The sequence below is a fragment of the Lepidochelys kempii genome, chromosome 1, assembly GCF_965140285.1.
Source record: "Lepidochelys kempii isolate rLepKem1 chromosome 1, rLepKem1.hap1, whole genome shotgun sequence".
NCBI classification, from domain to species: domain Eukaryota; kingdom Metazoa; phylum Chordata; order Testudines; family Cheloniidae; genus Lepidochelys; species Lepidochelys kempii.
In genome coordinates this window covers 217,846,450-217,860,841 of record NC_136380.1, presented here as the reverse complement: position 1 = coordinate 217,860,841, position 14,392 = coordinate 217,846,450, and the positions used below count along the sequence as shown (strand labels likewise).

Genomic DNA, 14,392 nt, shown 5'->3' with positions numbered 1-14,392 from the left:
CTTGAGAAGCTTTGTGTTTCTAATGTATTGTTTACACTGATGAGAGTGCTTTTCTCTCTTCTAATGTTGCTGCCTCTTTTTTCCGCAGTATCCGTTGGTGTTTCTTCAGGTGAGTGTCACACACACAAAAAATGGTATTTTTTGGTGCAGGTTGCAATAATTTGTTTACATTCTTGACTGTGTAGATGCCTATGTTTTGAATTTTAGAAGTTAATGGTTCTAGAAATTAGATGTTTTCAGGGCTTCCCTCTGTATTCTAGAGACTTTGAACCAAGTTCTGGTCTGTTACATCAGTGCAAATCTGAGTTACTTGAGATTTACACCACTATGAATGGGAATTCACTTTGGACCTTTATAATTACAGTTTAGAATTTTAAAAGATCTTTTCTCTAGATCAGAGCATCACTGGTCTTAGAAGCTACAACTATGTAGTCTTCAGGATTTCTAGAATATCTAGGCCATATGAAGCCCAAGAGACAAATGATTTTAGAAGCTTTAGAACTTGGGTTCTAGAGCTAAGGCCAGTTTAGAACCTGTTAGGTAATATCATCTAGAACCCTTGAAATAGCTGGATGTTGTGGATTCTGGATCATTTAGATGCTGGAGCAATTAATTATGCCTCTCTGCTGCGGGTGCAGGACCCTAACAATAACCGGATTGGCCAATGGCTGGATGTGGCTCCACAGGAAGGCATTGCAGATCTGTATTTCCAGTTAGCTGCTGAGCCCCCACTGGGGATGTACATCATCAGCGTGGCCAATGAGAAAGCACACAGCAGCTTCTCCGTGGAGGAGTACGGTACGCCTGGGGAGAAAGACAGCTATAGGGCAGGGGGAATTTTATCTGCGGGAAACAGATCCCACCTGGGGAGAGGTACGGCATCTTGGTATGAGAAATCTCCTGTGGATGGATGGGGGAGTGCTTCCTAGGAGGGAAGGTCACCCCTGACAAGGAAGGGAATCAAATCTGGTCTGATCTGAGAAGATGTCCCTGGATATTGCTAAGGAAGGAGATGATTCTCTGACCCCCCCCCCCCTTTAGTGTGGACAAAGAGAGCTGTGTGTACACACCAGTCTGGTTAGGTACAGACTGCAGAGGCTATGACAGGACAATAGCAGCACTGAGCTTTCTGTCACAGCTGGCTGATCCCCAAAGCTGACTGTACTAATGATGTTAGGGGTCGATTTTCAAAAGAGCCCAAGTGACACAAGAGAACGGTGACTTTCAATAGGACATATGCTCCTAACTCATGTGAGTGCACTGGTTATTTCTAAGGACAAAGCTGAATTTGTATACTCGCCTTCCGAAAACTGCTGGAGAAAGGGTTCATAGCTCAGTGTTTTCTGTCTGATTTCTCTACAGAGGGGCAACAGGAGCACATTGATAGCTATGGCAGCCTCTTTCCCTCTCCACTCATTACAAACAGCTGTCATAAGGTGAGGGACATTAACAGATAAATTCACTGTTGTTTGGGCCCCTACAGAGCCACAGGTCCAACACCAAGGGGGAGAATTAGGCAGGAGTGGAACTATACCTACATTTCATAAAAGAAAAAAATGGGACCCCCAATGCTACCACAGTTCAGCCCATGTTCATTCTCATCATGGCCGGCTCCTCGCCAGGGTGTAACTTCCCTCCATTCTCTCTGGTTCTTTCCTTCCAGTGCTGCCAAAATTTGAAGTGGTTTTTGAGGAGCCAACTCAGATTTATGCTTTGGATAAAACCTTCCTGCTCCGCGTGTGTGGCAGGTGAGGTGGCTGATCGGGCGGGGGGGGAGGGAGCTGCTAGTAAACTCCAGCCTGGGATGAGCAATCCCCCCATCTATTAGGGGAACCTCAAAGGGAGAATGTAACTGAGTGACTGTGTCTCCGTTATATTAGGCCAAGTTCATTCCTGGCAGCCCTTTGACATCTTTAAATAGCTAGAAAAATCACCCTAATTATTAATTGTCTCCCATTGCTCTAGCTCCTTTCATCCTAAAGGATCTCAGAGCTCTTGACAGAGTGCATATGCAGAGACCATCCAACCACTGAAATATAGTCATTTCTGGGGTGGAGCACAGCAGATATTCTATGCTAGTCACACTACAGAACAAGACAATGAGAGGGGAAAGGAAGAAAAATTTCACCAGATGATAATGGAGGGGAAATTCTAGGGAGGCAGAATGGGATGGCTCCAGATGGAATTTGGCCAGGACATGGGGATTACATATTGACGAAGAAGAGCAGCACCTCACTGAGTCAGCCTCATCAGAGCCTGCAGTATCACGCCTCTACTATCTCTCAGGGCACTGGAGTTAGTACAGACTCAAAGGGTAGCGCGTCTCCGCTGAACATCACTTATACCCCTTCACTCCTTGCAGCACAGGCTCCCTAAGCACAATGTGCTCAGATACCACAGTGATGGGTACAGGGTAAGAGCTTACACAGATCGATAAAGAGAGAGGTGCTGGGGCATTGACTCAGATGGAAGAGTCTTAGAAGACATAACAAAACCAGCAGCCCCTAGGTTTGGCTTGGAGGTCTTCCATCCAAGAACTGACCAGGCCAGCCCTGCTTAGTGGCTGAGATTGGACAAGATCATGGTTCTCGTTGCTTGTACAGCTGCATCTACCTTGGTACACTTCATACACTGTGAATATCCATGAAATAAATGAGATCTGGAGGTACACTAAAGCACGCCCACCCAGATTCCTCTATATTGAACATGAGCTCACAAAAGCTCATGCTCAAATAAATTGGTTAGTCGCTAAGGTGCCACAAGTCCTCCTTTTCTTTTTGTGAATACAGACTAACACGGCTGCTACTCTGAAACCAGATTCCTCTGTTTTCTTTGTGTGTGTGTGTGTGAATACCCTTTCCATGTGTTCCCCCACCCCCTGCACTTTCTCACATAGATACACCTATGGGAAAGGCGTGCAGGGGAAGATCCAGGTGAGCCTGTGCCAGAAGAGTTGGTGGTATTTCTACAGTACCCAGCGACCTCCTCTCTGTCAACACTACAACAACCAGGTGAGTCACTTAACAAGAGCTGAGCCCCACAGGGTGACACTCCTGTGAAGCAGGAGCTGCAATGCCAGCCGAGGTGGGCCAAGGGGAAGGAGACACAATGCAAGACATGTTATTTTAATTGATTTCACCCCATGTCTAAAACCTGTTTTTGTTCCCTGGCCCCATAACCAGCTGCCATTGTCTCTATTGTTCTTGTTAATAATCTTGGCAGTTGTCCCTTATTTGGTAGTTCGTCCCTTGCCTGGTCTCTTTTTTAACCTTGCCTGTTTTATATGATTTTTCCCACTGAACCATTTCAGATTTAACATAACACATATTAAAGTCAGAAAGCCCGAGAAGCCTTTTAACAGGGGCAACAGAGTAGACTCCTCTTCAGAGAGGCCTTTCCACCACAAAAATGACAACCTCAGCATTGACGCCCCTTTCCTCCCCAAAACCACCAACCAACCACCTCTCTCTCTCTCCCCCCTCATTGTCTTGCTCTCTTTGGTGCTGAGATCCACCCACTGCTGACACCATGTCGTGTTGTGTGGTGGTGCAGACAGAAGCCAAAGGCTCAGCACTATGTGCATACAATGGTGTTTAGTGAGACTTACCTCATTGACTCTTGAAGCGTATCTACACAGCCTTGGGGAGGGGGTGGGGGGTGCTTCGCAGTGTGGCTAGACTGACACATGCTAGTTCTGTTGATCTAGGTCCCTAAAAGTAGCAGTGTGGCTGCAGCCATGCGGCTATGGTTAGCGCACTAGCTTGAGCGGAGCTATCACCTCTGTCTCCCCGTGCTCGGAAGCACTCTCCAGCTGCATCATGGACACTCCTTTCAAGTGCCTTGCAGCACAGAGCAGGTTGGGCTCCCTAGGAGCAGGGGTTCTGTTCTGACAGAGAGGTAGCTCATTCCGTGACATCTGTCCCTCCTGCAGTGCTGTGCTGTCCCAGCACCAATCACCTTGCTCTCCCTTGTTTTCAGACTGATAAGATGGGTTGCTTCTCCACGTCTGTGTATCTTTCTGTCTTCAACCAGATCTCCTCTGATTACCGCAGCAACATAGATACAGTGGTCACATTGGTAGAGGATGGCACAGGTAACCTCAGAAGTCTCTCTGAGGGTATAGGAAAGGCACTTGAATAAACATGCACCAGTATTATCTGGGACATCAGAGACTGTCAGCCCTGTTCTTAGTCCATTGGGAGCATTGAGATACAGGCTCACAGGAGGTTCTGGAACTGGCCCTTCTTGGAGCCCATAGGGGGTTCTGTGCTCCAGTGCTCACTGGTTAGGCACCGGAGCTAACCCGTTATGGGTATAACATAAGGCATGTTGCTCTGTGGGTCCATAGGGGTGGTGTGGTCTGGTCTGGTCTGGTGTCATGATGGGTCACTGACAGTTCTCCTATAGACATCTGTAATTAGGTAGGGAGACCAGATAGCCAGGGTCCTGTGAGCACTATCTCCCTGGGGGTATCAAGTGTGTGCAGCCTAATACATGTTTGTCTCACCAAATGGCCTGCTCTCTAGTTGAATTGCCCAATGGGATGGTTCTTTGTTCCCTGCCTCTCTCTCTCCCATCTCTTCTCCTGTCCCTTTCACTCAGAGGTGCAGGTCAATGCCTCCCGCAGCTTCTTCATCTCCAGGACAGCTGGGACGGCCACATTTGAGGAGGTTAATCCTTATTACTACACTGGCGAGATCTACACAGGGAAGGTAACTCTTAGCTAAACCCTCCAGAGAGTAAGCAGAAATAATGTGCTCCTAACTGTATCCTCAGCTGTGTCTCCTTGCCCTGCTTTGTCCCCAGCACAAGCTCTGGGATGCCACAGAGACTGAGTAATTCCCAGCCAAAACACTTGGTTCAGGTGGGGTTAAAACTGAGGTACAAATCAGTGACTCGGTAAAAAATACAAACCCCACACAGGAATGTCAATTGCTAAAAAAAAAAAAAAAAGCCCCAAGGACTAAAAATCCAGGGGATTCAGAGTTAGACCTCAAGGACACCCCAAACATTTGAAAGTATAGAATTCTGTAGGCCAGGCTCCCAAGTAACCCTCTGCTGGGTCTGTGTGCTGCCTCTTCATATGGCAATAAAGGAGACGATGACTCTTAAGAGCAGTGCTGGTAATGCTGATGGCGACGGGGGTGTTCTCTCTGCCCGGGGAGATACTGACGGCGAGTTGGGTGAGATGGAGCTGGAGATTCCATACGTTGATGAAACTGCTTTGTGTTCCTCTCTTCCCCATGTGATTCTCAGATTAAAATCGTCGATCACCAAGGCAAAGCAATGAATAACACACCAGTTTACCTTATACTAAGCTACACCAGGCTGCGGTTTAACAAGACGTACATCACAGATGACTCTGGAAGAGCTTCCTTTGAGCTAAACACGAATGCTTGGAATGGTGCCTCGGTCTCTTTGGAGGTAAGTGAGGAAGACTCCATCTCATGATTTGTGAAAGTTAGGGACTAATACCACTTTCCAGAACCAGGTTAGTGCTCTGCAGGCATCTCCCTCCCACCCCCACCAGTTCTAATGAAGAACCATATTTCAGACTTGCATCACCTCTGGATATTCCAGTTCTTGGCTTCCCACCAAACAGCTCCTTTGATGTACGTTATTCCTAAACTGTGGATCCAAGTTATGCTAGCCCTGGGCTCCTCACATAACTGCTGGCATTCCTCAATGACCTGCTGCCGTTCCAATCATGAGCTTCTCATACCAGCCTAGGTATGTGCAAGCAAGTTAGTATGTAGTGTAGCTCCTTTCAATCCAGTGGATTTACACCGGGGATGAATTTGGCCTAGGATCTCTAAGTCATGTCTAGGATCTTGACCCCCCTAGTTCCAGAATCTCTCTCATCTGATGTACTCACCCAGAGAGTTCACTGTTTATTTTCTAACAGGGGAGATTCCTGCTTCAGGACCCAGTATATGTGCCAGGGACAGTCAATGTGTATTACCAGAATGCCTACCACTTCATACAGCCATTGTACACCACCACCAAGAGCTTCCTCAGGATCGTACGTGTTCCAGGAACACTGCCCTGTGGCAAAAATGAGAGGGTGCAGGTGGACTTCAGAATTTACCAGAAAGACTTGAGTTATGGTCCCAAGAGTGTGGATTTTTCCTATTATGTGAGTCGCTAGGGAAATGTAAGGGGGTGATGGGTTAAAAATGCTGGATCAGAAACCTCGAGCGACTCAAGCCCTGGTTGCACAGAACAGAGAATGTGCACACACACCTCTGCCTCCCTGCTAGTGTTCCTCAGCTCTGCATTTGAGAAACCACCTTTACGGAGGGGAGAGGGAAGTTCAACATCCATGGCCCAAACAGTCCTTGGTCTCTAAACTAAGATGTCCAGTGTAGTGGCCGTTTATTTATTGTTTCCCTCTATTCAATGTGGCAACTGTGCCATTAGGAACAGGGCCACTTAAATAATTTCAATAATGAAGTCCATTGATCAGCTGTCAAATGGGCAGGACTTTCACTCACTACTGACCCTGGACTAGATCAGAACTGGTGCCTGACAGGTAAAAGTTTTCATATCCCAGTCTCTTTATCCCCCTAAGTCCTCTGCACCCAGTGGCTCAATTGTAGCTGGTCCCATGGAGGGTGAAAGGCTCTATGTCTCATTCTCCCTAAGTTGCCATCCATGGAGAGTCTGGTCTGCGTAATGATGTCAAGCTATTGACCGTATTTCTATTTCCTAGCCCTTCTCTTATGCCTCTTTCTCTCTTCTCCCTTAGGTCATTGGGAAAGTGGGGATTGTCCTTTCAGGTCAGAAGACTTTCTTGGTTGGGTCATCAAAGAGTAAGTGCAGGCAACTCTTCTACATCGTGATCATTCTGTGCTGTGCTGTGTCCCCACAAGCTCTGCTCCATGATGTAAGCCATGTAGGGTAACTTTAGGAATCTCACTCCTTGCAAGGCTGACATCTGCTAACATCCAATGAGCTGAAGCTCTCAGCCCCCTCAGGTGGTGGTTAGAGACAGGGAGATCCTCTGGCTGATCTATAATGGCAGGTCAGAGCTTGAGGAGTCCACGAGGACACTGATTGTTTCATGGGCTTCTCTGGAAATGTCCTTGGTTCTGAGTGACCCGATTCCATGCGACAAAGGCAGGGAGAAAGGGAGCAAAATGGCAGAGGAAGAGTGATGGCAAAAAGGGAAGATCTTGGTACATTTGGTAGTGGAAACATACCCTTCTTTTCCTCTTTCTTTCTCTCCAATCCCTCCTCCCCCATCCAGTGATGACGGGCACTTTCTTCATTCCTCTGGTCTTCACCTCCGACTACGCCCCAGCTCCTACCATTGTAGTTTATGTCATCTTCCCCACTGGAGGAATCATAGCTGATAGTGCCCCCTTCAGGGTCTCCATGTGCTTCAAAAATGAGGTAGGACTCATGGCTGAGAGCTCTGGGTTCATGGGTGTGTGCATCTGGGGAAAGAATGCAATAAGGTTATGAGGGTGTGAGGAGTAGATAAATATGGGTGGCTGGGTGTAACTGAGTGGCTGGGGTAATGATTCATTGGGAATATAGGGACCTGTATTTCAATGTATGGTTTTGGGTGAGGCACTTAGGGGAAGGGTAGCTGAAGAAGAGGGTTTCAATGAACATTCTAGTGACTTCTGGAATCAAGTTCCTCAACCACAAGTTGAGAGAGCCCTGTGTCCTGCACACACAAGTCTCACTCCTGAGGACTGACAGCTCCGTTATTCCACAGGAGCCTAGCTATCATGGGGAACTATGATCAGGCAAGGTGAGCAAGTGCTTTAGGACAGTGATTCTCAACCAGAGGTACTTGTACCCACCGGGGGCATGCAGAGGTCTTCCAGGGGTTACATCGACTCATCTAGATATTTGCCTAGTTTTACAGCAGGCTACGTGAAAAGTCTGTCTTGAAGTCTTTAAACCACGATTTGAGGACTTCAATAGCTCAGACATAGGTGAGAGGTTTTTTGCAGGAGTGGTGGGTGAAATTCTGTGGCCTGCGTTGTGCAGGAGGTCAGACTAGATGATCATAATGGTCCCTTCTGACCTAAATATCTATGAATCTATGAAAAGCACTAGCGAAGTCAGTACAAACTAAAATTTCATACAGACAATGACTAGTTTATACTGCTCTATGTACTATACACTGAAATATAAGTACAATATTTATATTCCAATTGATTTAATTTATAATTATATGATAAAAATTAGAAAGTAAGCATTTTTTCAGTATTAGTGTGCTGTAACACTTCTGTATTTTTATGTCTGATTTTGTAAGCAAGTAGTTTTTAAATAAGGTGAAACTTAGGGGTACGCAAGACAAATCAGACTCCTGAAAGGGGTACAGTAGTCTGGAAATGTCGAGAGCCACTGCTTTAGGAAACCTGGGATAGTCTCATGGAGGGTTTGAAGAGAAGGACTGAGTCCTTTGGATCTGACCTGGTATTTAGAGATGAGATTGTGTGTTGAGAAGTGCACTGGATTGATGTTCTCTCAGAAGACTGTGCTGCTGTGTTCTGCTCTTTAGGTGTCTCTAGTTGCATGTTTCCCCTACTCTCCAATTGTCCTTACTCCTCAGTTGTCCTTCCCTTCAGAGTCCCATCTCATGGGTCATCTGCTCCCATAGCTGCTTCATTCTCTCCTGAAGCAACTGGCTTCCCTGAGGTGAATCCTAGGGGACTACCTTCACCTGGATTATGTGGGGCTCCTCTGTGCTCTAGTGACTTTGCAGGCTGATCAGCAGAGAAAACTCTCTCTCTGCCTTTCTCCCCTCCCTTCTCATGTTCTTTCCCCTTGTGCCCTTCAAGGTGAAGATAGGGTTCTCAGAGGATGAGGCCCTCCCTGGATCTGAGGTCAGTCTCCGGCTGCAGGCAGCTCCCAGATCCCTGTGCGCTGTCCGAGCCGTGGATCAGAGTGTCCTACTGATGAGGCCAGAGAGAGAACTGAGCAACTCCATGGTAAATTACTCTGTCAGTCTGTCTGTGTGAAAGGAAGAGCAAGTGAGCGAGAGAGAATAAGACGACTACATTGCATCTATACAGTGCTGTCCTTCCAAGGCACTCAGAGTGCTCCACGAAGGGAAATAGTAGCATTATCCCTGCTGTGCAGACAGGGAATGTGCAGCACAGGCAGGGGAAGTGACTTTCTCAAGGTCACAGAGTCATCATCAATCCCAAAGGGACAGACGGAATGCCACCGGGATCCATTTTTTGCTAGGCCCTTAAGGTGGTCTGTCTGGATATTCAGTTGTTGATCTTAATAAGCCACCAATGCTTTTGACGATTACATGATCGCCAGCCATGTAGCAGCATTCTTTGGTAAACAAACTTCATAATTCATTGGTCTGCATACAGTGCACATTACTAAATCCAGGATTAGTTCCTGTCTCCCAGCCTCATGCTCAGTACACCAGACCATGTTGCCTCTCCAAGAAGAAAATAGGAGAAATGGAGAAGCGTGACTGAGAGCCTGTTTGGAGAGTCTATCTCATAGGCTGGGTCTAAGCTTTCCATACTTGATAGCATGGAACAACCATTCAGACAGATCTCTGGTGTGTTAGGAAAGGTGTATGTTGGTTCATCTTTCCACTGACTGGTATTTTTTTCTCTTTCTTGATTTTCCCAGATCTATGGGCTGTTCCCCCATATTTTTCGTGGTGGATACCCTTACCAAGTGTCTGAAGATGACTTCTTATGCTGGTCTCGCGAACCTCACCAGCCTGATGTGTTTATGGTGTTCAGAGTAATGATCTTTGATTCTTCCTCATTGGCTAGGTGGAGCAGGGTCTCTGACATTATACGTTATTAGGAAACAGCTCTAGTAATCATTGATATTCCGTTGATTAGCTGGATGAGTGACCTATAGGAAATTTAGTTATTATACATTGATATCCCATTGGTGGCATGGTTCAGGGCTCCAAACATAATCGGTCAGTAGGAAAGAGTTTTACTTAAGGTCTTCATTCTCTATGGGTTAGTGGTTTAGAATGCCTACAATTAGATGGCCAATTCAGCACTGATGCCTCACTGGGCAGTTTGCTGAGGGCATCTGACATTAGTGGTCAACAGGAAACAGTCTTGTTGTGCATTGAGGAACCCGCTTATAAGAGATGTATATGGGAAAGATGTCCAATAGGAACACTGCTGTTTCCACATAGGCCCTATAGACTTTGAAGAAAAATAAACTTGCACTGAGTGAGTCAGGCCTGATAAATCGACTCAAGAGGCTTCATTGTCTCACTGCTGTGGAATATAAGTAATTCCCACTTGAATCAAAGTGAGAGATTCATATCATATAGCAGAGGGAAAACTGGGTCCTTGCTTTATAAGGGAGATGAGCAGCCTGAGGGACAAAGGGCAGCTGATAGAGGGAAAGGGAAGGATGGGTTTCTGATATCTAAATTCTCAGCATTTTCTTTCTTTCTTTCTTTCTTTCTCTCTTTCTCTCTTTCTTTCTCTCTTTCTCTCTCTCTTTCTTTCTCTCTTTCTCTCTTTCTCTCTTTCTTTCTTTCTTTCTTTCTTCAGGAAATGGGCTTGAAAATCATGTCCAACACCTATATCAAGAAGCCGAGAGAGTGCACAACTACTGTGGCTATGACAACAACAATGGTGACTGAATTGGAGAGCACGGTCTCCGTGCTAACCAGACCTACATTTCTCACAAGTGAGCGCTTGCTAGCTATTCTTTCTGCCTCCTCTTACTTCTCACTGGAGGGCTCAGTCTTATAGCTGAAACCAGCACAGAGTTCAAGGTAAGCAGTCCATGCTGTGATTGCAAGTGATAGAGGAAAACAGAGAGACAAAATGTTGCTTTGCCCTGAACTTGCTTTCTGGGCTGTCTGTGACTGAGGGGTTGATCCCCCTGAAATGTCAGTGAACTGTTGTTTAAGACATGTCTGTCATCTGATTAGCTGACATCCACACTTTGTGTCTCTGAGCCAAATGGAAGACTATCTACTCTGAATATGGTTCTGAGGTTCCTACAGTAATTGAATCTTCTTTAAATAGTGTCCCTATGGCTGCTCCACTTCAGGTATGTGTGTGCCCCACGCACCTTCAATCAGAGATTTTGATAACGGGGTCTGTTTGATCCATGCAGGCACCTTTCATTATTACCTCGTGCCCTGCCCTGAAGCTATATAGTGCTGAGCCGGCAAACTGCCCTCAGTTCCGTCTCAACCACCTCGGCCTGAGATGGAGCTTTAGTGTGTCCACCCGGAGCATGACTTGGCTAGATGTTGTATCTAGTTTTTAGTTTAGTCTAGTTTATTAGTTAGCAAGTTTAGCTTAGCTTGTTATTTTGAGGATTGTTTCTCCTCTCCCCTCTCTTACGGCAGGCTTGCCTTCCTCAAGAGGGCATGCCTGGTTTATGGGGGTTTAAATGCTGCCCCACTTGCTGGGAGACCATCCCAGTTTGTGATGGCTCCTCGAAGTGCATCTGCTGCCTTGAAAAGTCGCACGTACCACAGAACTATAACACCTGTTTAGCCCTCAAATCCAGGGGAAGAAAAAAACAGCAAATCAAGTTGCAGGTTCTTGTGATGAAGTGTTCCCTCTGCCCCACTTCAGAGCCCAGTCAGGAGAACCCCACTGTACAACATTCTCCAGGCAGATCTAGCACGTCTTCAGCATTGGCTCAACACTCTCCCAGGAAGGGAATATCTCTAGAGGCCTCTAGAAGTCCCAGAAAAATGAGCTCTGACTCCCTTCTTGAGGAGTCTGCTTCCAAAAGGCCTCACTCTCCCAGTAGCTCGACCACATCAGAAGTTTGATGTCGCAACCCAGTACCGTAGAAGCGAAGAGTTCCTCCTGTACTGGCAGGGCCAGGAAACCCTATAGCTTATCTGAGAGCAAACATGGCTCCAAGAGAGCTTTGGTACCATCCGGAGAAGACAGGTATTCCATACAAAGAAGAATGGTACCATCGGACATAGCTTTACCCTGATGGGTTCATCGGTACCTCACAAAGCTCAGCCTCTGTCTTTGCTGGTGCCCACCTTGGAGTGCACAAAATCCTTGGTACTGTCTAGAGCTAGAGACAGTCAGAGCGCTACATTGGTACTGCCACACCATTCAGTACTGCAAGAATTTAGGTACTCAAAGGACCTATCTATGGCAGATGAACTGGAGTCTACAGAGCTTATGGGCACTGAGCGCCTCTCAGTACTGAGACTTCTGTGGTCTCTGAACCCACATACATCCTCAGTACTATCGGACTCACCACGCTTTTCCATGGGAACTCCTCCACTGGATAAAGAAGAAGATGATGGGGACCTCCCTTCACTATCTTTGATATCAGTCCAGGGCTCTCCTACTTATCCACACGAGAACCCCTTCTCTGATACCTGAAGAGACACAGAGAAATGAATTTTGGGGAAGACATCGTGGCTGTTGGGAACAACTTTGGATTCCACCCTCTCTTCTGCATAGGCCTCTGTGGCCATATTGGGATCCCTGGGGTGCTTACTGCCAACAATTCTCCAGGACCCTGAGCCCCACCCACCAGATGATAGGGAGATACCATCTTCCCCTCCCCAGAACATAGCTCAACAGAAGGAGGCATTTGAGGAACAGGATGCTAGGGCAGACAAAGAGGCTATCCCCCAAACTATTATCTCATCTTCTTCACTTGATGAGGTGGTAATGTCTCCTCCTCCGTCAATGGCTGATGATTTTTGGCAATTCCAGAACTTCATAAAAAGGGTGTCAGGCTCCCTAAAGATACCTCTCAAGGAGGTCAAAGAATTGCAGCACAAGTTGCTCAACATTCTTTGTTCAGCAACTCCAACCAGAGTTGACAGCCCTGTCAATGAAGCCCTTCTCAATCCTACAAAAATGATTTGGCATACTCAAGTGACCATACCACCAACATGCAAAGGGATGATAAAAAATATTATGTGCTCAATAAGGGCTCTGAATTCCTATTCTCCCACTGCCCTCCTAATTCTCTGGTGGTGGACGCAGTAAATGAGCAGGATAAATATCATAATAAGTCAGCCGCGTTTGACAAAGACCAGAAGTGCTTTGGACCTTTTAGGGAGAAATTCCTATTTATCTGCAACCCTAAAATTCCGTATTGTGAATTACCAGGCACTCATGGTGAAATATAATTACATGAACTATACAAAATTAATATCTTTACTTCAGCACTTTTCCTCAGACCAAATGGAACAGTTTCAAGCCACCATAGGAGTGGCTTGTCTCCAATAAGAGACAAACTTGTTGAAAGTCTCTGGGTAAGGATAAAAGTGTAAAAAAGAAGGGTGATGTCATAATAGGAGTCAACTATAGACCTCTAACCAGGAAGAAGATGTGGATGAAGGTTTTTTTAAACAACTAACAAAATCATCTGAAGCACAGGACTTGGTGGTGATGGGGGACTTCAACTACCAAGATATCTGTTGGGAAAATAATATAGCAGGGCATAGATTATCCAACAAGTTCTTGGAATGTATTAGAGACAATTTTTTATTTCAGAGGTGGAGAAAGCAACTGGGGAAGAGGCTGTTCTAGATTTGATTCTGAGAAGTAGGGAGGAACTGGTTGAGAATTTGAAAGCGGAAGGCAGCTTAGGTAAAAGTGATCAAGAAATGGTAGAATTCATGATTCTAAGGAATGCTAAGAGGGAAAACAGCAGAATAGATAACGTATTTTGAGAGAGCAGACTTAAGAAACTCTGGGAGTTGGTAGGTAAGACCCATGGTAAGCAAGTCTAAGGGGAAAACAGTTTGAGATGGTTGGCAGTTTTTCAAAGAGTCATTATTAGAGCACAAGAGTAAACTATCCCACTGTGTAGGATAGATAGAAAGTAAGGCAAGAGACCACCCTGGCTTAACCAGGAGATCTTCAATGATCTGAAGCTCAAAAAAGAGTCCTACAAAAAGTGGAAACTACATCAAATTATGAAGGATGAATATAAAAAACAACACAAGCATGTGGGGACAAAATAAAAGCCAAAGCATAAAATGAGATTAAACTAGCTAGAGACATAAAGGGTAACAAGAAAACACTCTACAAATACATTAGAAGCAAGAAAAAGACCAAGGACAGGGTAGACCCGTTACTCAACGAGGGGGGAAAAATAACAACAGAAAATGTGGGGGTGGTGGAAGTGCTAAATGCCTTTTTTGTTTCAGTTTTCACCAAAAAGGTGACTAGAAATTGGACATAGAATCATAGAATATCAGGGTTGGAAGGGACCCCAGAAGGTCATCTAGTCCAACCCCCTGCTCGAAGCAGGACCAATTCCCAGTTAAATCATCCCAGCCAGGGCTTTGTCAAGCCTGACCTTAAAAACCTCTAAGGAAGGAGATTCTACCACCTCCCTAGGTAACGCATTCCAGTGCATCTAACACAGTGATCACCAGTGAAAATGAGGTAAGATCTGAGGCTAAAATAGG

At 45.9% G+C, this 14,392-nt stretch overlaps 1 protein-coding gene across 1 annotated transcript in view; it reads left to right on the top strand.

Moving 5' to 3' along the window:
• LOC140907471 (alpha-2-macroglobulin-like protein 1) overlaps positions 1–14,392 on the top strand; it is a 40,674-nt gene that overhangs the window by 4,314 nt on the left and 21,968 nt on the right. The window contains exons 5-15 of the mRNA XM_078851837.1: positions 89–109; positions 639–798; positions 1,664–1,748; positions 2,897–3,011; positions 3,979–4,093; positions 4,603–4,712; positions 5,257–5,424; positions 6,749–6,812; positions 7,250–7,395; positions 8,802–8,951; positions 9,619–9,674. Coding sequence (XP_078707963.1) covers positions 89–109; positions 639–798; positions 1,664–1,748; positions 2,897–3,011; positions 3,979–4,093; positions 4,603–4,712; positions 5,257–5,424; positions 6,749–6,812; positions 7,250–7,395; positions 8,802–8,951; positions 9,619–9,674 — 1,190 coding nt within the window. The remainder of the gene's footprint in view (positions 1–88; positions 110–638; positions 799–1,663; positions 1,749–2,896; positions 3,012–3,978; positions 4,094–4,602; positions 4,713–5,256; positions 5,425–6,748; positions 6,813–7,249; positions 7,396–8,801; positions 8,952–9,618; positions 9,675–14,392) is intronic.